This window comes from Gopherus evgoodei, unplaced genomic scaffold, assembly GCF_007399415.2.
Source record: "Gopherus evgoodei ecotype Sinaloan lineage unplaced genomic scaffold, rGopEvg1_v1.p scaffold_31_arrow_ctg1, whole genome shotgun sequence".
Classification (NCBI taxonomy): domain Eukaryota; kingdom Metazoa; phylum Chordata; order Testudines; family Testudinidae; genus Gopherus; species Gopherus evgoodei.
Genome location: NW_022059983.1, coordinates 1,965,963 through 1,990,547, shown reverse-complemented (window position 1 = coordinate 1,990,547; position 24,585 = coordinate 1,965,963). Strand labels below are relative to the sequence as shown.

General features: G+C 63.1%; 1 protein-coding gene across 1 annotated transcript; it reads right to left on the bottom strand.

Moving 5' to 3' along the window:
- Nucleotides 1-1,327: 1,327 nt before the first annotated feature.
- KIRREL2 (kirre like nephrin family adhesion molecule 2) lies at nt 1,328-23,751 on the bottom strand. Its single transcript, XM_030543390.1, has 15 exons — nt 23,516-23,751; nt 14,848-14,997; nt 14,229-14,378; nt 13,931-14,088; nt 13,485-13,635; nt 13,013-13,118; nt 12,593-12,741; nt 12,134-12,261; nt 11,214-11,340; nt 10,416-10,516; nt 6,166-6,364; nt 5,624-5,734; nt 4,217-4,329; nt 3,490-3,573; nt 1,328-3,092 (listed from the first exon to the last, which is right to left on the bottom strand). The coding sequence occupies exons 1-15, from the start codon at nt 23,565-23,567 to the stop codon at nt 2,673-2,675; spliced, it is 2,199 nt and encodes a 732-aa protein (XP_030399250.1). The 5' UTR covers nt 23,568-23,751; the 3' UTR covers nt 1,328-2,672.
- Nucleotides 23,752-24,585: the final 834 nt, after the last annotated feature.

The window sequence follows — 24,585 nt, the reverse complement described above, 5'->3', positions numbered from 1 at the left end:
GATCTGGGGGGGTAGGGAGGGCGCAGACACCAAGCTGGACAGCTCAGATCTGAGGGGGTGGGTACAAGGCTGGATGGTTTGGGTTCGATGGGCAGGGAGGGGGCAGGTACCATGCTGTATGGGTCACCCTATGTATGGGTCACCCTATGTATGGGTCACCCTATGTATGGGTCATCTCTGGGGGAGTAGGGAGGGGGCAGGTACTGGGTTGGATGGGTCAGCTCCAGGGGGCAGGAACAGGGTGGGTATTTGTCTGGATGAGTCAGCTCTGGGGGGCAGGGAGTGACGGGTACCAGGCTGAATGGGGCAGAGAAGGGAGCAGGCACTGGGCTGGATGGGTTGGCTCCAGGGGGCAGGGAGGGGCAGAGTCCAGGTTGGATGGGTCAGGTCCAGGGGATGGTTTCTGGGCTGGATATGTTGGCTCCTGGGGGCAGGTACCAGGCTGGATGGGTTGGGTCTGGGGATCTGGTGGTACCAGACTGGATGGGTCAGCTTGGGGGGCAGGGAGGTGGCAGGTACTGGGGTGGATGTGTTGGCTCAAGGGGCAGAGAGGGGGCAGGTATCGGGTTAGTTGGGTCGGCTACGTGGGGCAGGGAGGAGATGTGTACAGGGCTGAATGTGTCAGCTCTGGCGGGGGGCAGGGAGGGGGCAGGGAAGGGTGGGTTGCAGGCCGGATGGGGTGACTCCAGGGGGCGAGTGGTACCAAAATGGATGGGTTGGCTCTAGGGGGCAGGGAGGGGGCGGGTACCAGGGTGGATGGGTTGGATCTGGAGGGCAGGGAGCGGGTGGATACCAGGCTGGATGGGTTGGATTCGGGGGGCAGAGAGGGGGTGGATACCAGGCTGGATGGGTCAGATTCGGGGGGCAGTGAGGGGACGGGCACTGGGCTGGATGGGTCAGATTCAGGGGGCAGGGAGGGGATGGGTACTGGGGTGGATGGGTTGGATTCGGGGGGCAGGGAGCGGGTGGATACCAGGCTGGATGGGTCAGATTCAGGGGGCAGGGAGGGGATGGGTACTGGGGTGGATGGGTTGGATTCGGGGGGCAGAGAGGGGGTGGGTACCAGGCTGGATGGGTTGGATTCGGGGGGCAGGGAGGGGGTGGGTACCAGGCTGGATGGGTTGGATTCGGGGGGCAGGGAGGGGGTGGGTACCAGGCTGGATGGGTCGGATTCGGGGGGCAGGAGGGGGCAGGTGTCGCTCGGATCCAGGGGGCAGACCCAGGCAGTCTTTGCCAGGCTCCGCCCCATCAGGCTGGTTCCCCAATAAAAGTCTCACTGACTCTTTCCATGTGTTTTATTAAATATAAATTATTTAAGTCTGCGCCATTGACAGGTGTGTGGGGGGTTCACCCTGAGAACTCCCCTCCCCTCTGTGGGGGAACCCAGTGCCTGGGGATGGCCGGGAACCAGTGGGTTTTTAATGGTAGGAAAGACCCAGCCCCCAGTTGAATGGATTTGGCCCAGCCGGTTACTGCCAGAGGCTGTGGCCAGGGCCTGGCTACATCAACATCTTGCCCCCATGGTCTTGCAGGGGGGAATTAGAGCTGGTGCCCTTGGAGGGGAGAAGTCCTGTGCCCTATTCCCTCCGTGCCCAAGCTAACCAGGCCGCTGCCCTGGGGCATGCCTGAGGTTGCACGCTCTGAGAGGAGGACACTGCCCTTAGCATCCCAATGGGCTGTTCGCTTCGAGCCCCATGGATCTGGGGGACCCCTACCAGTCCCACCCCAGCAGGGGGTGGGGGTGGGGCAGAGGGCAGCAGACCCAGCCCCCCCATTGGTGGTGTGTGGGAGGGTGCTGCCCTTGGGGGGATTCACGTATATGTCCACTGCCCCCCATGAGCCCCATGGTCAGGCTGCACAGGAAAGTGGAGAGCTGCCATTTTTACTGGGCCTGCAACGCCAGCAGGCGGGCCCTAGCATCAGTTGCCATCTTGGTCCTGCGGTCGCCCTCCTGCATCCAGGCCTGGCTGAGCCAGTGCCAGCGGCAGTGGGGGAAGCCACTCGGAAATCCAACATCCACTGGCTCCTCCCTCCATTCGTCTCTGCAGGAAGCTGATTGGGCTGTTGGCCATTTTGGGCCCCTCTTGGTGGCCATTTTTTATCCACCTTGGCAGCCCTGGGATAAGCCAACCGGCCGATTTCAGGAAGTGAATGGGACCATCAGCCATTCTGAACCCACCTCAACGTCCCAGGGCTAAGCCGGACTTCTTCCCCAGCCAACTGTACTCATCACCAGGCTCAACCGTCAGCCATCTTGAACCCAACTCAACGGCCATTTTGAACCCATTCTTGATGGCCATTAGTGTATCTACCCTTGTGACTTCTTCCCTATCCAGTGCAAATCCATCCCCAGGTCCAACGGAGGAAGTCAACAGGGCCGTTTTGAACCCCCTTTGTCAGCCGTTTTGAACACATCCCTTGATTCCTAATCCCAGCCAATAGCCACTCATCCCCACCTCTAGGAGGAAAAAGTCAACTGGGGAGACAGCCATTCTGAACACCTTCCCCCAGCCGATGGCCACTCATCTCCACCTCCAGCAGCACAAGTCAGCTAGCCTGTCGGCCATGTTGAGAGAGTTGGCTAAGCCGAACCTACACCAACCCCCTCCCACAACAGGGACGACCCTGGGTGTCTGTCCCCCAATGGCTTGATGTGTGTTGGGGAGGAAGAGTCACACATGTGTCTGCATGCGCTGCTGGGCGGGCCGCCCGTAGTCTGACTGCTGTGAGAGGGAGGTGTAGGAGAAGCGGGAGCCACCCGACACCTTGCTGGCCTGGTCCGAGTGTTCGTAGCTGTTCTCTGCCTTCTCATAGGCGCTGGGCTTGACGTAGCTGGTGAAGGCCCGGGTGTAGGGGGCTGTGAGGTAGCCCCCCCCGTACACCGCATCCTGTGGGTAGTGGGGCTCGTAGGCTGTGCGGGAGCTGGGTGCCCCCAGCGTATAGCGGTGGCTGTAGGGCTGCCCTGAGGGAGGGAACATGGCAGCATGGGACCCAGCACAGAGGGGGCGCGAGGCCGGGGCATACTCTGAGAAACTGCCAGACAGGTGGGGCTCCTCGTGAGCACGGACCTTGTAGTAACCGTTGGTGGGGTCCTGGGGAGGGGTAGAAGAGAGACATCAGTGAGACAGACGGGGGAGGGGAGATTGGGGACTGCCCCTCAGAGTGGGGGGGGGCTGCCCCTCAGAGTGGGGGGAATTGCCCCAAGTGCGACTGACACAGCGATGCTGCCTGAGTCTGCAGAGAGCCTGTGCCCCTTGCTATTGGGAAGAGAGAGATGCTGTCTGCATCCCAATGAGGTGTGAATTCCCAGCCCCCGTAGCGTGGGGGGACCCCCAGCCCCACTCCAGCAGGGCACTCTATGTGGGGCAGGACGGGGCCAAGGGAAGTGCAGGGGGGCCACTGTGCCTTTAAGAGAGGGGGAGGAGACACCCTGGCATTGCCTCTTGGGGGAAATGGGGTAGGGCCTGGGTCAGGGGCAGGGCTTCCCACCTTAATATCCCGGCTGCCCTCTTCCTCCTCCAGGATCTCACTGTGCTCCGTGTGCGATGTGGCTGGGGACTCACTGCTCGTGGCCTGTGGGGTGAGGAGAGAAAGGGGAGGGGCTGAGTCTCGAGGTGGGGGGGGTCTGGCTCTGTCATCCACTGCCTGCAGCCAGATCCCGGGGCTTCCACCCCCGCCCCCCCCATGAACCTACTGAACCTGCATGCATAGCCCAGCGCGGCATTGCGGGGCGCCAGGCCGTGGGAAACAGGGGAAGGGGTTCATAGGGGGCGCTGTGCTGTAGGAGGTTTGTCAGGGGGCCGTGCCATGGGGCAGAAGCACAGTAGGGGGTGCAGGGCTGTGGGACAGTTGGGCTCAGTAGCGGGCACAGGGGTGAGGGGGCTCAGTAGGGGGCGCTGTGATATGGGGACCAGGGGGCTCAATAGGGGGCACAGCGCTGTGGAGACCGTGGGGCTCAGTAGGGGGCACAGAGCCGTGGGGACCGGGGGGCTCAGTGGGGGGCACAGCGCCATGGGGACCGGGGGGCTCAGTAGGGGGCACAGCGCCGGGGGACCGGGGGGCTCAGTAGGGGGCACAGCGCCATGGAGACCGTGGGGCTCAGTAGGAGGCACAGCACCGTGGGGACCGGGGGGCTCAGTAGGGGGCACAGCGCCGTGGGGACCAGTAGGAGGCACCATGCTGTGGGGCTCAGTACAGGACACCAGGTCGTGCTCACCATGGGCTCCTTGACATCTTCCTCTGTATCGCTGGGCCGGCTGGGGCTGCTGTCGCTTGCGCTGATCTGCACCAGGACCTCCGTCTTGGAGAGCGTGCTGCCTTGTTTGGCTGCTGGACACAGACAGACACAGGGGCGTGAACCTCCCCTGGGTCCCCAGCTTCTCTATGAGCCCCACCCACCGCTGGTTCGCGGGGGGGAGAATCTGTGCACTCCATTGGTGTGGTTCCCCAGCCCACCTCTGGGGGGGGACAGCCAGGTAACAGCTGTACATAACACTGCACAGGGATGACTCCCCTGGTGCTAAGATGCAGCCACCTCTGCATGGGAGCAGCTCGCCTAGCACTGAGATGAAGCAACTGCCACTGGAAGTGGAGGAGTCACTCCATCGGTGTGCAGCAGTAGAGAGCTGTTATCCTGCACCCGCCATTGGAGGGGCTGCCCACATATGCGAGGGTATGTTTGTGTGACCTTTACATGGGACACGTTTCATGCCTGTACAGACATGTTCTCGGGAGCATCAAGCCTATCCATGGCACCACGAGACTTCTAACACCAACCCGCGTGGGTTTCTGTACCGAAACTGGCGTGTCCATGTGTGTCCTCATGTGTCCCTATGCATAGAAGCGTGGGTCTGTGTGGTACCATGTCGGGGCATGTGTGGATCCACGTATTAGCCCAAGCACATTAATATATGTTAGAAGTGTGTCTGCATGTGAAGGGGGAAAAGCCCATCTCAGCCTTCGAAAAAGGCTTTTTAATTTAACAAAAGTTCCAGCAGCCCCCTGCCCTTCCCCCAGCCCCAGGTCACTGCACTCTGCCTCTGCCTCCTCCCCTGAACGCTGCTCCGGTCCCAACCCCAACCCTGGCTGAGCAGCCCCAGCCTGGCCCCCACCTCCAGGCAGCGTGGTAAGGGAGCAGCGAAGGGGTGTTGGATAGAGGGCAGGGGAGTTGGGGGGGTGGATTAGTGTCGGGGCGGTTAGAGGGCAGGGAACAGGGGGATTGAATGGGGGCAAGCATCCGGGATGGCAGTCAGGAAGGAGCAGGGGTTGGATGGGGCGGTGGGGGGCAGTCAGGGGCAGGGGTTCCAGGGGCAGCCAGGACAGAGAGAAGGGGTGGTTGGATGGGGTAGGTTGTCCCGGGGGGCCATCAGGAATGAGAGGAGGGGTTGGATGGGGCGGCAGGGGGCAGTCAGGGGACAGGGAAGGGGGGTGGATGGGGCAGGGGTCCTGGGAGGGGGGCTGTCAAGGAACGTGGGAAGTTGGATGGTACAGGAGTTCCAGGGAGGTGGGGGGGCATGACTCCCTTGTGGGGTGAGGAGGAGGGAACTGGTTGTTAATATTTTGTCAGCTCATCACTGACTCACGTCTGTAAGTGGGGAGGGGCAGAGCTAGCCAGTGACCTCACCTTTCCCGTGGCACCAGCGCAGGCAGCAGACAGACACGCCAATAACCAAGACCAGCAGCATGGTGACGGCAGCTGCGGCCGAGGCCCCGATTATCATGATGGGGAGGACCTCTGTGGGGGAAAGAGCAGATGAGAGCGGGTCCCTGCTGCTAAAGCACACAGACAGCTTGCCCAGTGCTGAGATGCAGCCACTCTGGGGAGTGGGGACAGCAGGAGAAAAGTCGCACATAACACCTCACAGGGATGGCTCACCCAGCACTGAAATGCAGCCACCTCTGGGGTGGGGCAGCTGGGGAACACGGTTCATCTGGTGACAGCCACCTCAGGAGTGGGCCATCTGGGTAAATTGTAGCTGGTTTGGTGTGGGAGGGTGGGGCAATTGGGTCAGGGGTTGGAACCCATGGGACCCATCCTGTCAGCATGGGGCTAAGTGGTGCCAGTCTGTGCAGCTCTTCCAGGGTTGCGTGTGGGTGGGGCCAGTTGGGCTGTGGGGACGGCTAGTGTGGATGTGGGCAGGGCTATGGGCTAGGGGCAGGACTTACCCTGCCGGCGCAGTGTGACGGATGCTGAGCGGGCCCCGAAACGGTTCCAGGCCGTGCAGTTGTAGGGCTGGGCGAAGTCCTCCAGGCGCGTGGGCTGGATGAGCAGGGCCGAGAGCACCCCCTGCTCCGTCAGCGCCGTGTCCACTGTGAAGCGCTGCTCTGAGCCGCTGTCCAGCACCCGCTCGCCCCAAGCCCATACCTACCGCGAGAGCAAGGCACAGGCCCTGTCAGTGGGAGGGCAGGCTGGGGGTGGGCAGGGGACAGCAGCACTCAGGATGCGGTGGGGGGCACGGTGGGGAGTTCAGGGGGTCAGTCAGGGGCCAGCCCTCACGATATAGTCGGGGCAGGTGGGAGGGCAGGGGGGCATCTGAACTCACAGTGTGTTCAGGGCAGGCTGGGGAGCTGGGGGTGAGTTGCGGGGCAAGCAGAGGGCAGCACTCACCATGTGGTCAGGGCAGGTTGTGGGGCTGGGGTATCAGTGGGGGCAGCACTCACCATGTGGTCAGGGCAGGTTGTGGGGCTGGGGTATCGGTGGGGGCAGCACTCACGATGTGGTCAGGGCAGGTTGTGGGGCTGAGGTATCGGTGGGGGCAGGGGGCAGCACTCACGATGTGGTCGGGGCAGGTTGTGGGGCTGAGGTATCGGTGGGGGCAGGGGGCAGCACTCACGATGTGGTCGGGGCAGGTTGTGGGGCTGAGGTATCGGTGGGAGCAGGGGGCAGCACTCACAATGTGGTCGGGGCAGGTTGTGGGGCTGGGGTATCAGTGCAGTGGGGGGCAGGTTGTGGGGCTGAGGTATCAGTGCAGTGGGGGGCAGGTTGGTGGCTGGGGGTCAGAGGACAGCACTCACGATGTGGTCGTGGCAGGTTGTGGGGCTGGGGTATCGGTGGGGGCAGCACTCACCATGTGGTCAGGGTAGGTTGTGGGGCTGAGGTATCGGTGGGGGCAGGTGGCAGCACTCACGATGTGGTCGGGGCAGGTTGTGGGGCTGAGGTATCGGTGGGGGCAGGGGGCAGCACTCACGATGTGGTCGGGGCAGGTTGTGGGGCTGAGGTATCGGTGGGGGCAGGGGGCAGCACTCACGATGTGGTCGGGGCAGGTTGTGGGGCTGCGGTATCGGTGGGGGCAGGGGGCAGCACTCACGATGTGGTCGGGGCAGGTTGTGGGGCTGCGGTATCAGTGGGGGCAGAGGGCAGCACTCACGACGTGGTCAGGGCAGGTTGTGGGGCTGAGGTATCGGTGGGGGCAGCACTCACGATGTGGTCATGGCAGGTTGTGGGGCTGGGGTATCAGTGGGGGCAGGGGGCAGCACTCACGATGTGGTCGGGGCAGGTTGTGGGGCTGCGGTATCAGTGGGGGCAGAGGGCAGCACTCACGATGTGGTCAGGGCAGGTTGTGGGGCTGAGGTATCGGTGGGGGCAGCACTCACGATGTGGTCATGGCAGGTTGTGGGGCTGGGGTATCAGTGGGGGCAGGGGGCAGCACTCACGATGTGGTCGGGGCAGGTTGTGGGGCTGCGGTATCAGTGGGGGCAGAGGGCAGCACTCACGACGTGGTCAGGGCAGGTTGTGGGGCTGAGGTATCGGTGGGGGCAGGGGGCAGCACTCACGATGTGGTCGTGGCAGGTTGTGGGGCTGGGGTATCGGTGGGGGCAGCACTCACCATGTGGTCAGGGTAGGTTGTGGGGCTGAGGTATCAGTGGGGGCAGCACTCACGATGTGGTTGGGGCAGGTTGTGGGGCTGGGGTATCAGTGGGGGCAGCACTCACGATGTGGTCGGGGCAGGTTGTGGGGCTGAGGTATCAGTGCAGTGGGGGGCAGGTTGGTGGGCTGGGGGGGGTCAGAGGACAGCACTCACAATGTGGTCGTGGCAGGTTGTGGGGCTGAGGTATCGGTGGGGGCAGGGGGCAGCACTCACGATGTGGTCGTGGCAGGTTGTGGGGCTGCGGTATCAGTGGGGGCAGAGGGCAGCACTCACGACGTGGTCAGGGCAGGTTGTGGGGCTGGGGTATCAGTGGGGGCAGCACTCACGATGTGGTCGGGGCAGGTTGTGGGGCTGAGGTATCGGTGGGGGCATGGGGCAGCACTCACGATGTGGTCGGGGCAGGTTGTGGGGCTGAGGTATCGGTGGGGGCAGGGGGCAGCACTCACGATGTGGTCGGGGCAGGTTGTGGGGCTGAGGTATCAGTGGGGGCAGCACTCACGATGTGGTCGGGGCAGGTTGTGGGGCTGGGGTATCAGTGGGGGCAGCACTCACGATGTGGTCGGGGCAGGTTGTGGGGCTGAGGTATCGGTGGGGGCAGGGGGCAGCACTCACGATGTGGTCAGGGCAGGTTGTGGGGCTGGGGTATCGGTGGGGGCAGCACTCACGATGTGGTCGGGGCAGGTTGTGGGGCTGAGGTATCAGTGGGGGCAGCACTCACGATGTGGTCGGGGCAGGTTGTGGGGCTGAGGTATCAATGGGGGCAGCACTCACGATGTGGTCGGGGCAGGTTGTGGGGCTGAGGTATCGGTGGGGGCAGGGGGCAGCACTCACGATGTGGTCGGGGCAGGTTGTGGGGCTGAGGTATCAGTGGGGGCAGCACTCACCATGTGGTCAGGGTAGGTTGTGGGGCTGAGGTATCGGTGGGGGCAGCACTCACGATGTGGTCGGGGCAGGTTGTGGGGCTGAGGTATCAGTGGGGGCAGCACTCACGATGTGGTCGGGGCAGGTTGTGGGGCTGAGGTATCGGTGGGGGCAGGGGGCAGCACTCACGATGTGGTTGGGGCAGGTTGTGGGGCTGGGGTATCGGTGGGGGCAGCACTCACCATGTGGTCAGGGTAGGTTGTGGGGCTGAGGTATCGGTGGGGGCAGCACTCACGATGTGGTCGGGGCAGGTTGTGGGGCTGGGGTATCAGTGCAGTGGGGGGCAGGTTGTGGGGCTGGGGGGTCAGTGCAGTGGGGGGCAGGTTGTGGGGCTGAGGGGTCAGTGCAGTGGGGGGCAGGTTGTGGGGCTGAGGTATCAGTGCAGTGGGGGGCAGGTTGTGGGGCTGAGGGGTCAGTGCAGTGTGGGGCAGGTTGTGGGGCTGGGGGGTCAGTGCAGTGGGGGGCAGGTTGGTGGCTGGGGGGTCAGAGGACAGCACTCACCATGCGGTCGGGGCAGGTTGTGGGGCTGGGGTATCGGTGGGGGCAGCACTCACGATGTGGTCGGGGCAGGTTGTGGGGCTGAGGTATCGGTGGGGGCGGGGGGCAGCTCTCAGTGCAGTGGGGGGCAGGTTGTGGGGCTGGGGGGTCAGTGCAGTGGGGGGCAGGTTGTGGGGCTGGGGGGTCAGTGCAGTGGGGGGCAGGTTGTGGGGCTGAGGTGTCAGTGCAGTGGGGGGCAGGTTGTGGGGCTGGGGGGTCAGTGCAGTGGGGGGCAGGTTGTGGGGCTGGGGGGTCAGTGCAGTGGGGGGCAGGTTGTGGGCTGGGGGGTCAGTGCAGTGGGGGGCAGGTTGTGGGGCTGAGGTATCAGTGCAGTGGGGGGCAGGTTGGTGGCTGGGGGGATCAGAGGACAGCACTCACGATGTGGTCGGGGCAGGTTGTGGGGCTGGGGTGTCAGTGCAGTGGGGGGCAGGTTGTGGGGCTGAGGTATCAGTGCAGTGGGGGGCAGGTTGGTGGCTGGGGGGGTCAGAGGACAGCACTCACAATGTGGTCGGGGCAGGTTGTGGGGCTGAGGTGTCAGTGCAGTGGGGGGCAGGTTGTGGGGCTGGGGGGTCAGTGCAGTGGGGGGCAGGTTGTGGGGCTGAGGTGTCAGTGCAGTGGGGGGCAGGTTGTGGGGCTGGGGGGTCAGTGCAGTGGGGGGCAGGTTGGTGGCTGGGGGTCAGAGGACAGCACTCACCATGCGGTCAGGGCAGGTTGGTGGCTGGGGGGTCAGAGGACAGCACTCACGATGTGGTTGGGGCAGGTTGTGGGGCTGAGGTGTCAGTGCAGTGGGGGGCAGGTTGTGGGGCTGGGGGGTCAGTGCAGTGGGGGGCAGGTTGGTGGCTGGGGGGGTCAGAGGACAGCACTCACCATGCGGTCAGGGCAGGTTGGTGGCTGGGGGGTCAGAGGACAGCACTCACCATGCGGTCAGGGCAGGTTGGTGGCTGGGGGGTCAGAGGACAGCACTCACGATGTGGTCGGGGCAGGTTGTGGGGCTGGGGTGTCAGTGCAGTGGGGGGCAGGTTGTGGGGCTGGGGGGTCAGTGCAGTGGGGGGCAGGTTGTGGGCTGGGGGGTCAGAGGACAGCACTCACCATGCGGTCAGGAGGGGGTGTGCTCCGCACTAGACACTCCAGCCGTGCCTTGTCCCCCAGCACCGTCTGCTGGCTGGACCCAGTGGTGATGATGGGGGGCCCTGCAATGGGGGAAGGCAGAATTTAGCGGGGGGGCACCTCCTCATACCTCTCCCCCAGCACAGACACCCCCGTCCTCAGACGCCTTCAGGCCGGTGCAAGAATGTTTCGCGACCTGGGCAAAACTTCCACCTTGCGCCCTCCCCCGTCCCCGAGCCCCCACCCTGAGGCGCCCCCTCCACAGCAGCACCCCTCCTCTGCCCTGAGGTGCCCCCCCCCGGCAGCTCCCCACTCTCCGCCCTGAGGGACCCCCCCGCACCAGCTCACCCCTGCTCGCCTCCTATCCAATGAGCATATGTGCCACAAGCCTGGGCGGCGGGAGAAGCGAAGCAGCCACGGCGTGCTTGGGGGGGAGACGGGGCAGGGGTGAGCGGGGACAGGGGGTTCCCCTGCATGCCCCCCGCCCTTACTTGCTGCAGGCGGCCCTCCCCACACTCCCCTGCCCCAGCTCCCTCCGCCTAAATGCCGGCGGCGACAGAGGCAGCTGAAGATCCGGCCGCCGCGGTCGCTGCCGAAGAAAATAGCGCCCCCCCAAATCCTAGCACCAGCTGCCTAAATCCTTGCACTGGCCCTGGATGCCTTCCCCACACCCTATAGGAAGCAACCCCCATGGGGCTGGGCCACCTGAGACTCCACCCATGGAAGCCCCACCCCCAGGCAATGCCCAGCCCCCATGAAATGCCCCACCCCTGCCCTCACCATTGACCGCCAGCGTCACCTCCTTGTCAGCCACACCGATGCGTGGCACGATGGCCTTGCACACGTAGGTGCCAGCATCCTCCTGCGTCACGGTCTTTAGGTGCAGGGTGTTGCCATTACTCAGCACCTGCAGCCACATGGCAGGGGTTAGAGTGGGGGGCCAGGACGCCTGGGTTCCAGCCCCAGCTGTGGGAGGGGATCGGGGTCTAGTGGTTAGAGCAGTGGGGCTGGGAGCCAGGACTCCTGGGTTCAATCCCTGTCCCTGGAAGGAAAGTGGGGTCTAGTGGTTAGGGCAGTGGGGCTGAGATCCAGGACTCCTGGGTTCAATCCCTGGCTCTGGAAGAGGAGTGGGGTCTAGTGGTTAGAGCAGTGGGGCTGAGAGCCAGGACTCCTAGGTTCAGTCCCTGGCTTTGGGAGGGGAGTGGGGTCTAGTGGTTAGAGCAGTGGGGCTGAGAGCCAGGACTCCTGGGTTCAATCCCTGGCTCTGAAAGAGGAGTGGGGTCTAGTGGTTAGGGCAGTGGGGCTGAGAGCCAGGACTCCTAGGTTCAGTCCCTGGCTTTGGGAGGTGAGTGGGGTCTAGTGGTTAGAGCAGTGGGGCTGAGAGCCAGGACTCCTGGGTTCAATCCCTGGCTCTGGAAGAGGAGTGGGGTCTAGTGGTTAGAGCAGTGGGGCTGGGAGCCAGGACTCCTGGGTTCAATCCCTGGCTCTGGAAGAGGAGTGGGGTCTAGTGGTTAGAGCAGTGGGGCTGAGAGCCAGGACTCCTGGGTTCAATCCCTGGCTCTGGAAGAGGAGTGGGGTCTAGTGGTTAGAGCAGTGGGGCTGAGAGCCAGGACTCCTAGGTTCAATCCCTGGCTCTGGGAGGTGAGTGGGGTCTAGCAGTTGGAGGCGGGAGCCAGGACTGCAACGGGCAGGTCACTCACCACGCTGGATCCCTTCTTGGTCCAGGCCAGGGTGAGGGGTGGGTTCCCAGCCCAGGCGCAGGTGAAAGAGGCATCGGCCCCGACATCCACAGTGAGGGGCTTGGGCTGGGAGACCAGGCGGGGCCCGACTGCAGGGGGAGGATCCAGTCAGTACAGGGGTGGGGCTTGCGGTGGGGGGGCAGGGTCATCCTATCAACACTGCCAGACCCCCCCCCCATGGTTCCCTGCCAATACTGTACCCCTCCCCCATGCATGCCCACCTTTAATTGTCCTCCCCTGCTCAGTGCCCAGCCCCTGCAGCAACCACAGCCTGGCTCCCTAACTGTGCCCATCCCTCACCCTCCCAGCCCACTCCTCTTCCCCACACTGCCAGCACCCATCCCCTGCCAACCCCCCACAGCGCCCACCCTCACTCACAGTGCTCATCCCTCACCCCTCCCAGCGCCCACCCCCACTCACAGTGCACATCCACCAGGGTGCTGACATTGGTGCTGCCCACGACGTTGGCCACCTCGCAGGACACAGGCTGGGTGAAGAAGGAGTGATCCACCCTGGCCTCGTAGCTGTCCCCATTGGCCTCAGCGATGACCACGCCGCCCTTCGCCCACCTGCCCCACAGCCGGCGAGGGGGCGGAGAGGAGACGCACAATCAGGGGGAGCCTCTGCGGCATCAGCTGGGGACAGTACCGCCTGTTCCCACCAGGGGGCGGGGATTCTCCTCTGCACCCGGTAGGTAAGGCAGCAAGAGCCGGTGGGGGGGGGGCCTGCACGTCCCCACTGCAGCCACCAGAGGGCAATGCATTCCCCCCCCCCTCCCCTGGCTGGGCCCGCGGGGTCTCTCAGGGCACCCGGACGCCGGGGTCCACCAGCGGCTCTTACCGGTAGCCAGTCACCTCGGGGTTGGCAGTGGCGGTGCAGAGGAAGCTGACCTTGCCCCCCTCTGCGACGGTCTGTGGCTGGACAGAGAGGATCACGGTGGGGGGGTCTGGAAGGGGGAAGTGGAAGACGGTCAGAGACATGCGACCAGCTCTGGGGTGGGGCTCACCTGCCCCCCGCTAAGCCCCCTGCCCCTCACAACACAGTGCACCCCACCAGGTGCACCCCCACCCACTGCAGCACAGCGGCACCGAGTCCTCTCCCTGCCCCTCACAACACAGTGCTCCCTGCAGCACAGTGCCCCCCACCTGACCCTCCCCGCTCCCCACAGCACGTTGAGCCCCTTGCCCGGGCCCCCACAACATGGTGCGCCTGCCAGCTCCCATCCCCCCACAGCATGGCGCCCCATGCCAAGACCCCGCCCTGCCCCCCCCCCCCCACAGCGCAGCACCTGCACCCCCAGGTCAGGACTCACACAGCACGTCAAGGGTGATGGAGGTCTGCCTGCCAGCAGGTGCGGCCGGGTTGGTGACGCGGCAGGTGTAGGCGCTGCCCATGTCCTGGGTGCTGGGCGTGACGAGCAGGGTGCTGATAGCCGTCGCCCGCTTCCCATCCTCCATCAGGGCCTGGGGAGCAGGAGCAGAGGTCAGGCCTCAGCCTGAGGCCCATAAGGCCCATCCCCCAAGGGGTCCCAGGGGCTGGGAGGGAGAATCTCCCACCCCCGCACTGTGCCATTCTTTCATGCCATATCCCAGCTCCCCTTTAATACCCTATCTGCCCTGCTCCTTTAATAGCCTGAGTCCCACCACACACCTGGGCTGCCCCTTTAATTCCCAACACCCCCCACACTTCAGGCTGCCCGTTAATAACCTGCCCCGTGCCTCCCCTTTAATGCCCTAGCCCTGCACCCTGGTGTCTCACCTTGGCATAGAGAGCAGAGTCTTGCAGCTGCCCATTGCGGTACCAGCTGATCTCAGGGGCAGGCTTGGCACCAGACACCTGGCAAGTCAGGTTGTAGGGCACGCTGGCCTGGACCCGGACGATGGGGCCATTCTGGATCACGGGGTCATTGGGCGGTACTGGGGGGGCAGATGGGAGACAGGGGATCAGTGATGGGGTGGGAGTCCCCAGAGCGGTGCCCCAGCTGTGGGGAGAGGGGGCTCCAGTGCTGTGAGCTTCCCCAGGGTGGTTCCCCAGTTGTGGGGGAGGGGACACTCACAGAGCACCGTGAGCTGGGCACGCTGGGAGCGCAGCGCCGCCTGCGTAGCCTGGCACTCGTACACGGCGTCGTCACCAAGCTCAGCAGACTCAATCCTCAGGTTGTGCTGCCCAGCCGCCGGATCCCCGACAATGGAGTACCGGGACCAGCCTGCGGGAGAGAGGGACAGACTGCCGGGACTGGCACAGCACCCCACAGGGACCCCCATCTCTCCCCACTGCAGCACAGAGCCCCCAGGGATCCCCAGTCCCACTCACAGTACAGCACCCCGCAGGGACACAGGGTATCCCCCCTGCAGCACAGCACCTCCCCAGGAACCCCTGGTCCCCCCTCACAGCACAGCTCCCCAGGGACCCCAGTCCTCCCCCCCACAGCATGGCACTCTATGGAGTTTCCTGGTCCCTCCCCCCCACTGAACAGTGCCCCTTGGGGACCCTCATTCTGCTCCCCTGCAGCACAGTGTCCTCTGGGGATCCCAGTCCGCTCCCCGGCAGCACAGTGGCAGTGGGGTCCGCTGATCCCTCCCTCCCTGCAGCACAGCGCCCCGTCCAGGAACCCTCAGTACCCCTCGCAGCACAGCGCCCCCTGCTGACCCCCCCCTCTGCAGCCGCATACATACCGGGCAAGTCTCGCTCTCCGCCCAGTGCCAGGCCATCCTTGGTCCACTGCACCATGCCCTGGTAGCCCACAACCACGCAGGCCAGCGTCACCGACTGCCCTGCCACGATCACCTGGTCCATGGGCTGCTGAAAGAAATATGCCCCCCAGCCTGGCAGGTGGGGGCAGGGGGAGGTGTTAACCAGACAGGGGTCCAGGGATTATGGGAGGGGGGATTGGGAGCCAGGACTCCTGAGTTCAATCTCATCTTGGGGAGGGGAGTTCATGAGGGAAGGCTCCCAACAGGCGCACAAGGTGGGGGGAGATTGGATGGGGAAAGGGAGCAGCATGGGGAGCACAGGCCAGTGGGGATGGGGGATCCCAGCAGCAGGGGAGGAGGGTGTGGGGAGCCCAGGCCAGTGGGGATGAGGGATCCAGGCAGCAGGGGAAGGGGGCATGGGGAGCACTGGAGGGAGAGATGGGGAATCTTGGCAGCAAGGGAGGGGTTGGTGTGGGGAGTGCAGGCTGGGGGGATGGGGGATCCAGGCAGCAGGGAAGGGATGTGAGAGGAGGACAGGATGGGGGGGATGGGGAATCTAGGCAGCGGGGAAGGGGGCATAGGGAGCACAGGATGGAGGTGGGGGGGGATGGGGGATCCCGGTAGCAGGGGATAGGGCCACCCAGAGGATTCAGGGGGCGTGGGGTCTTCGGTGGCGGGGGGGCCCCCACTTCGGCGGTAATTTGGTGGTGGGGGGTCCTTCCGCTCTGGGACCCGCCGCCAAAATGTCCTGAAAACCCGTGGCGGGGCCCCCCCGCCGCCAAATTACCACCGAAGATCCGGCACTTCGGTGGCGGGTCCTGCTTCAGCGGTAATTTGGTGTCGGGGGGTCCTTCTGCCCTGGAGCGGAAGGACCTCCCGCCGCTGAAGACCCGGAGCGGAAGAAGCTCCGGGGGCCCAGCCCAAGAGAGTTTTCCAGGGCCCCCGGAGCAAGTGAAGGACCCCGCTCCAGGGGCCCCAAAAACTCTTGTGGGTGCCCCTGTGGGGCCCGGGGCAAATTGCCCCACTTGCCCGCCCCCCCCCCCCGGGCATCCCTGGTAGGGGAGAGGGGGTCATGGGGAGCATGGGATGGGGGATCCAAGCAGCAGGGGAGGGGTGAGCTGGGATGAGGCCCTCAGTAAATCCATTTGATATTGCAAGTGAATGAGGGCCTGGCGCAGCTGGAGGGGCCTTTCCGTGGGGCCTGAAAGGGGAGGCAGGGTTGGCGCAGGGAGGCGGAAGGGGCAGGAAGAGAGGGGTGCATGGAAGGGCAGCTGCTGTAGTTGCCAGCGGGGCAGAGAATGGAGCCTGGGACCTTTCCCCTCTAGGGGGCGCAGCTGTGATCTGGACCCAAGATGGTGGCCTGGCTTGCAGGGGTGGGTCTGGTCCACCTGCACTGCCGCCCCCCCCCCGCCCCCCCGAGCAGTCCATAGGGGAGAGAGAGGGTTATGGGGTCTCTGCCAACCTCCCCACTCTGGGAACCTTAAGTAGGGTTGTAAGGGCATTGTGGTGCCAGTCCCCACAGAGCTGGCCCAGCCTTTCTGTGGGGCTGGCAGGCTGGCTGGAGGGGACATAGGTGCCAGGGCCCAAATGATGCTAGGGCTGGGGAACAGGAGTCAGAGACCCCCGCAATGTACTCAGGGCTATTTGCCCCGCAAAAGGTGGGGGCAGATTGGATGGCAAAGGGCTTCCCTCCTCTGCCCCCCCCCCAGTTCCACATCCCACAGACACACCCTTCCCCAGGGTCCCCCCAGCCCTTCCCTGGGGACTCTGTCCCCTAGCCTAACCCCACCGATACCCACTCGCACAACAGCCCCCAACTGTCCACCCCATCCCACTATAGATACCAGGGCCGTCCTTAGGATTTATGGGGCCCTATGCAGCATTATTTAACTGGTGCCCCATGCCTGACTTGGGGCACAGCCACCACCCCCGCCTGCAGACCCTCCAGAAGAACCACCCCCCATTGCTGACACACACTGAGCTTCCTACACAGCAAACGCTGCCGCAGCCCAGGCTCACAGCCCCGGGGGAAGGGACAAGGTAGCAAAGCAGAGTCACAGTTCCCCGCCCTGTACCCTCTCCCTCGGGCAGAATGCGTAGCGCCAGCACATTTGCCTCTGTGAATATGGCCTCTGCCTAAGGAGACTGCAGCGCATGCTGGGTGCGCGGGAGCCGACCTGCCCTGCCCTGCTGTCCCAGTGGTGCCCCAAATTCTCGGATACCCTGTGCAGCCGTGAATGCCTAAGGACAGCCTTGATAGATACACCCTCCCCCCACCTAATTCTGTCCCCCAATTGCCCTGCAGACTCTCCTCACTACCCCATTCCCCCTAGGCCATGCCCGAGACACCCTACCCCCACCAGCCTTCTATGCCCCAGCCCCAGCAGCCCTGGGGCAGGAACTGCTCCATTTCTGCGGGGAAGGAGCCCAGAGGCTGAAGGGTGAAAGTTCCTTTCTGCGCTCGGCTCTGATCTCCTGGCTAAACCCTTCTTAATTCCAATCCAATAACACCGCCCTTTGTCCCGATTGTTTCCAAGTTTACCCAATAAACCAGGATCTGAATAAGGGGATAATCCTCTGAGGAGGGTCAGGAGGGGCTGGGGCAGAGCGAGACAGAAGAAAGCAGAGGGAGAGGCACATATAGACTCATAGACTCATAGGTCAGAAGGGACCAATATGATCATCTAGTCTGACCTCCTGCACAAGGCAGGCCACAGAACCCCACCCATCCAATTTTATAACAACCCCTAACCCAGGACCGAGTTATTGAAATCCTCAGAACTGGTTTGAAGACCTCAAGCTGCAGAGAATCCACCAGCAAGCGACCCGTGCCCCACGCTGCAGGGGAAGGCGAAAAACCTCCAGGGCCCCTGCCAATCCGCCCTGGAGGAAAATTCCTTCCCGATCCCAAATATGCCAGGCTTTGTGCAGCACAGGGGATCCAGGAGTCCCAGCTCTAACCCATTACACCCCACCGCCTGGACCAGAACCCACAGACTATCAGGGTTGGAAGGGACCTCAGGAGGTATCTAGTCCAATCCCCTGCTCAAAGCAAGACCAATCCCCAGACAGATTTTTGCCCCAGAACCCTAAATGGCCCCCTCAAGGATTGAGCTCACAACTTTGCATTTAGCTGGTCAGTGCTCAAACCACTGAGCTAGCCCTCTCCCCATCTTGACTGCCAGCTCTCCAGAGCAAGGGAGAGACCCCAAGAGTCCTGGCTCCCAGCTCCCCTGCTCTAACTCACTAGACCCCACTCCCTCCCGGAGCTGGGGATAGAACCCAGGCGTCCAGGCACGCAGCGGGTTTCCAGGGGCAGGCAGGGAAGAGCGATGGGTGGGAAGCAGGTCATAACTGCCTGCAGAATTGGGAAGGAGGAGGATGTCCTGGTTAATTTCCAGCCCCCCTTGTTAATTTCACCCCTTGACTGGTTTTGGCTTCACTGATACTGAATCCTCCCCACCCCCCCCACGTGCACACACACACTCACACTCACACACGCTAATTAGATTTTGGCTCTGAAATTACAGGAAAGTTAATGGGATTTCTGTGGGGTGGGGAGATGCATGAGGGATCCCTCCTCCCATGCACAGTGTCAGGTGATGGACACCAGCCGCGGAGCAGGGACAGATGGGCATAAATTCTCACCCACTTGCAATGCCCGGCGGGTGGGGGGCTAGGCTGGGTGCGTGCTGGTCATCAGGGGAGGGCAGAGGAGGCTATGTACGCACACACACACGGAGATGCACAGACACAGCTGTGACAGACACACACACAGCTCTGATACCCATACACACGCTGCTCACTGATACACACACAGCTTTGGCTTGATACGCGAACACACCTCTCTCCTCTGTAGCCAGTGACACTGACTCTGACCCGCTCCACATCACACGCTGACTGAGACACACGGTGACATTGCCAGATTTACACATACACAAGGGATCACACACACCCTGACCCAGATTCACGCCTCCTGACACCCCCGCACACCCAAACAGGCTCACCCCCTCCCCCCACATGGACACAATCATGCACAGACTCACACTGGCGCTGGGGCATAGGGTCTCACACACAGACACACACAGTCCAGAGATGACCTGGACTCACCCCCAGGCTCCCTGAGAACATTCGCACCCCATGACGCAGACTTGCAGCAACAGCTGCAGTGCACCGGGCTGATGCTCACATCCTGACACACCTGCTCAGCTCACTGGGCTGGTCCCATGCCCCCACTCCTGGCCTGGGGGAGAAGATACATGGCACCCTGAGGAAGACCCCTGTTACAGCACCCCACTGTTCTCCCAGAGCTGGGAGAGAACCCAGGAGTCTTTGCTCCCAGCCCCCCTGCTCTAATCACCAGACTCCACTCTCTGCCAGAGGCAGGGATAGAACCCAGGACTCCTCACTAGAACCCACTCTTGGCCCACAGCTGGAAATAAGGGGAATGATTCCCAGTGGTTAGAGCGAGAGGGGACTGGGAGTCAGGACACCTGGGTTCTATCTTGGCTTGGGGATGGGAGCATGTCTAATGGTTAGAGCCGGGGAAAGGGGGAGGACTGGGAGTCAGGATGCCTGGGTTCTCTTGCCATCCCTCCTTCTCCACTTGTCAGCTCTCCCACCCCCTGCACTCAGAGATACTCAGCTGCATTTCCATGCTCAACTGCAAATCCCCTTGGAAGCTGCACAGAGGCCTCAGATTCCTGCCTCCTAACAGGCGTGAAATCTGGCCCCATTGTGCGCCTGGCTCTGGGGAGGGGGCACTGGAAGCCGCGCAGTTCCAACAAATAGCTTTGTGCAGAAAGTGGGCCCTGCTGATCCCAGCCTGGCTAGGGCCCCAGTAACTCCCCCTGCACAGAATGGGGGAAAGGGCCAGCAGAAAGCGCTGAGTCTCCGAGGATGGAAATAGCCAGAGGCAGGGTGGGTTAGCGGTTAGAGCATGGGACAGCACGTCAGGAAACACATACTCCACTGTGTGAACTCTGGGGCGGGGTGGGGCTGGAAGCCAGGACTCCTGGGTTCTCTCCCTGACTCTGCCCCTATACTGCTGCCCAGGTGATCTTGGACAAGTCCTGTTGCAGCTCCGTGCCTCAGTTTCCCCCATCTACATAAAGGGGATAATGAGAGTGACTGGCAGAGGGGGCAGCCTTAGGAAGCTGTCCCATTCCCCACCTGCCTGAGCCACTCAGCGCCCCATTAGCCTTGGGGCCAGTATCTTGTCTCTCATGGGGCAGGGAGGGGTGGATGAGGCATGTGAGTGCAGTGGAGGGCCAGGCAGACAGAGGCCAGGCCATGGGGGGCTGTGGGGTTAATGCAGGACGCACACAAAGCCGGTGTTGTGCTGGGAGTGGCAGTGGGAGGGTGTGGGGCGGGGAGGAACATGGGGGGCCCCACCCTGGGGCAGACAGCTTGTGAGAGCGGGAGCTGCCAGGACCCACAATGGATGCCTTTGTGCTGGGGCTCATTCAGCGTCCATCCCCCCTCCTCCATCCAGCCACTCCCATGCCTGCTGCCTTGGCAGCCCAGAGCAGGGCTGGCCACTCCCCCCGCCCCCCCCAGCCTGGTCCTCCTGCACCACAGCCTGCAACCCCTCTCCACTGGCCTGCCCCCCCACCCCACAGCCTGCACCCGCCATGGCCTGCATCTGCAGCCTGACCCGCCATGGCCACCTCCGCCAGCCTGGCCCCCTCACCTCCACCAGCCTTCCCCCCGCGGCTTGTGACACCCCCCCACCCAGCACTTCTCCACCTATGCTGGCCTGGCCCCCCCTGCCTCCACTGGCCTGGTGCCTCCACTAGCCTAGCCCCCCATGGCCTGTGACCCCCTAACCCCACAGCCAGCACCCCTCCACTTATGCTGGCCTGGCCCCCCTGCCTTCACTGGCCTGGCCCCCCCATGGCCTGCACCTCCCTCATGTCCTCCAGCCTGACCCCCACAGCCTCCTAGCCTGAACCCCCCACACCTCTGCCAACCTAGCCCCCACTGCCCAGAACACAGCCCAGCATTGCCCCCACAGCCCACTGGATAAAGGGGGGGCAGCAGGAAAGAGGGAGAAAGTGGGGGGTGCAGAGGGCAGAATATGGGGATAGATAAATGGATGGGTGTCCATGTGTATGCAGATGGATGGATGGCACCTTCTCTCCCCTCCTCACCACTGCCCCTCCCCCCTTTCACTACAGGGAGGGGGGAGTCTTGCAGCTGCACAGGGCCACCCCACTGGCATGAGAAACCCCCCTCATGCCCAGCCAGGCGCCCCATGGCAGGGGTTGTGGGGCACATGCCCGGCAATGAGCACAACACCCCCTGGCAGGTTTGCCAGTACCACCGGGCACCAGCTCAGCCCCCAGAAATTAGGTCACTTCCAAACAGATGTTAATTTTATGTGTGTGTCTGCAAAGCCAGCCCCTCCCCCATGCCCAGAGGAAAGGCAACCCCCTACTGGGGGCAGGGATTAGAACCCAGGAGTCCTGGCTTCCAACCACCTCACTTCCCCTCCTCCCCTCCTCCCCTCCCCGAGCTGGGGACTAGACCCAGGAGCCCTGCCCCCCAGATCTGGGGAGAGAACCCAGGAGCCCTGCCTCCCAGCCCACCCCTGCCCCCTAGACCTGGGGCGAGAACCCAGGAGCCCTGCTTCCCAGCCCACCCCCACCCCCACCCCCTAGACCTGGGGAGAGAACCCAGGAGCCCTGCCTCCCAGCCCACCCCCTAGACCTGGGGAGAGAACCCAGGAGCCCTGCTTCCCAGCCCACCCCCGCTCCCCCCAGATCTGGGGAGAGAACCCAGGAGCCCTGCCTCCCAGCCCCGCCACCCCCCCAGATCTGAGGAGAGAACCCAGGAGCCCTGCCTCCCAGGCCCCCCCAAGATCTGGGGAGAGATCCCAGGAGCCCTGCCTCCCGCCCCACTGCTGCAACCTACTAAACCCGACATCTCTCCCAGAGCAGGGGATGGAACCCAGGCGTCCTGACCCTTACAGAAAGTATCACCAGAGTGTAGGTCAGTTACTGAGCTTGCATGGCCAGACCATCAGGGCCCCTGGGTTTGACATCCTGAGCAGCAGGGAAGGGAGAAGGGGCAGGTACCAGGGTCCGTGGGTCTGTTCTGGGGTGAGGAGAGATATGGGGCTGGATGGGCCCATGGAGAGCTGCTACAGAACAGTTACAGTCCCCTCTCCTGACCCATCCCCAGCAGCCCTGGAAATGCCCCCACAAGTACCTGGGCCCCCATCCCTCCCCTGTCAGACTCTGATCTTCCTATCCCCAACCCCCCCCCCCCGATTTCCCACACAAGACCCTGGGTCCCATCCCTCCCCTGTCAGATCCCGATGCCCCCCCCAGCCCCATAACCCCCCCAATTTCCCTCATAAGCCCCTGGGCTCCCATCCCTCCCCTGTCAGACCCCAAACCCACTCCCCAAGTCCCCACCCAGCCCCCTGCCAGCTCTTCTGAGCCAACTGAATGCAAAACAATGCCCCAGAGCAAAGACACCCCCTGCTCCATCCAGCCCCCCTCCCCCTGACACTCTGCCCCGAACCACTCAGGATTCATTAGTGTTTCTGTAAAGGGAATTCATAGCTGGGGGGGCCCAGCAGGCCAACCAGGCGTGTAAGTGTGAGCTGGGCTAGGCTCCCCTGACACCTCCAGAACCTGCCCCCCCCCCCAACACACACACATACCCTGGGGGCGACTGGCACCCAGCCATGCCTGGGCACCTCCGCACCTGCCCCAGGGCAGGTCTGCTCCTTTCCCTGTCAGCGCAGGAGGAGAGGATCTGACAGACACACTGGGAAAGGGTAAGGGGCGGGGGAAATGGAGCTGAGATTTTGCTCTCCCCCATCCCCCTCTGTATCCCTGCCAGAGCTTAGGATCCGATAGCCCACCATGCTCTTGGCCTCCAGAATGGGAAATTGAGGCAGATTTAGCAATGGAACCCAGGAGTCCTGGCTCCCAGCCCTTCTCCACCCACTGGCCCCCACTCCCTGCCCAGAGCTGGGACAGAACCCAGCAACCACCTCCTTGGGAAGTCTGTAGGGAATGATCCCGGAAATAGCAGACTCGCAGGACTCATTTGGTTCTTTCCCCAGAGTGCCCCATGGGGTGCAGGAGAGGCTGGGGGACAGCTCCCCACTGCCTGCTACCCTTCCCCCCCCATGGGGCCATATCACAGCACCCCACTATGGGCACTCATTGGGGCCCCTTCCCAGTAAGATCCTGAAGGAGCGAGACAGGCACTGGGGAGCAGGATAATTATCCCCCCCTGGGCTTACTGCATTTACTCCTCCGCCCCAAAACACACAGACATATTCTCCCCCCCTCCAAACCACACAGCTTGGCACCATCATTCTGAATGGCAAAGGCCAGAGGAGCTCACTCAAGGTCAGGATGCCAATAGCAGAGCTGGGGAGAGAACCCAGGAGCCCTGGCTCCTAGACCCCACTCCCCTCCCAGAGCCGAGGAGAGAACCCAGGAGTCCTGGCTCCCAGCTCACCACTGTAGCCAGTGGTGTCTGTGCAGAGTCCTGGGAAGGAAGGCTAAGAAGACCCCTCCAAAACCAGCCATTGCTCAGCCCACTTTGGGGATAGTGGAGGATATGACATGGGGGGACCAACTGATCCCCACCCCACAAGCCCAGGTCCCATCCCCCCAGCTCCTACCTATGTGGGCGAGGCAGCTCAGGGCCAGGATGCAGGGGAGCAGGGCTGACATCTCCGTGCTGGGTTGGGAAGCTCTTGAGGGATCCAGCTCCCGTTCCGGTCTGCTGCTGGCACGGGGATGGGGATCGGTATATCCACACTGCAGCTCTGCTCTGGATTCCTCTGCACCCACCGGGGGAGAGTGGTGGTGAGGACTCCTGGCTTCTATCCCAATTCAGGGAGGGAAGAGGAGGGAAGTCTAGTGGTTAGTGTGTGGGGGCTGGGAGCCAGGACTCCTGGGTTCTATCCTGAGCTCTGGGAGAGGATGGGGGTCTAGTGGTTGGGGGACCTGGGAGGCAGGACTCCTGGGTTCTATCCCGAGCTCTGGGAGGGGATGGGGGTCTAGTAGTTGGGGGAACTGGGAGCCAGGACTGCTGGGTTCTATCCCGAGCTCTGGGAGGGGATGGGGGTCTAGTAGTTGGGGGAGCTGGGAGCCAGGACTCCTGGGTTCTCTCTCGATCCCGAGAATACGCTCTGCACAACCACGCTGATGATGCTCTGGAGTCCTTCAGCTCTGGGGATAGCGACTCATTGAGGCCAGCAGCCGGCAGGCCCCGCCCAGGGTGTGCACTGATTGGTGGAGAGGGTGCTCTCATTAATAAAAAAGATCACACAGACAGAGCCTGGGTCATCTGCGGCTGAGTGGGGGGAGGAGGAGACCCTCAGCCCAAACAGAGGGTTCCCCCCCAGCGGCATGAGAAGGGCATTAGGGGATATGGGATGCTGGGAGGGGGTGTATTTAGGTGTGTTACACAACACAGTGCACACATGCATGAATCAAGCCAGCTCACAAAAGGGGAAAGTGGGCACACAACCCCAGGAGGGGTGTGACCCGGTGTGTGTGCAGTGAGGGTTGTTTTTGTGCAGTGGTGTTGCTGTGCATAGCAGGATGTGTGTGTGTCTGTATGTGGGTTGCAGATGCAGTAGGTGTGCACATTCTGGGTGTCATTTCTGTGTTGCAGTTGGTGTGTGCGCTGCTTTTGTGTGCAGTGTTGGGTGCTGTGTGAGCACAACCGGAGCTGGTTGCTCTC

Excerpts from the sequence above, each read along its gene's own strand:
- KIRREL2 (XM_030543390.1), bottom strand. The coding sequence starts at position 23,567 with ATGTCAGCCCTGCTCCCCTGCATCCTGGCCCTGAGCTGCCTCGCCCAC. Across the intron at positions 14,089-14,228 it reads TGCCCAGCTCACGGTGCTCT|TACCGCCCAATGACCCCGTG; the intron begins GTGAGTGTCCCC and ends CTGCCCCCCCAG. Across the intron at positions 5,735-6,165 it reads CGTCACACTGCGCCGGCAGG|AGGTCCTCCCCATCATGATA; the intron begins GTAAGTCCTGCC and ends TTTCCCCCACAG.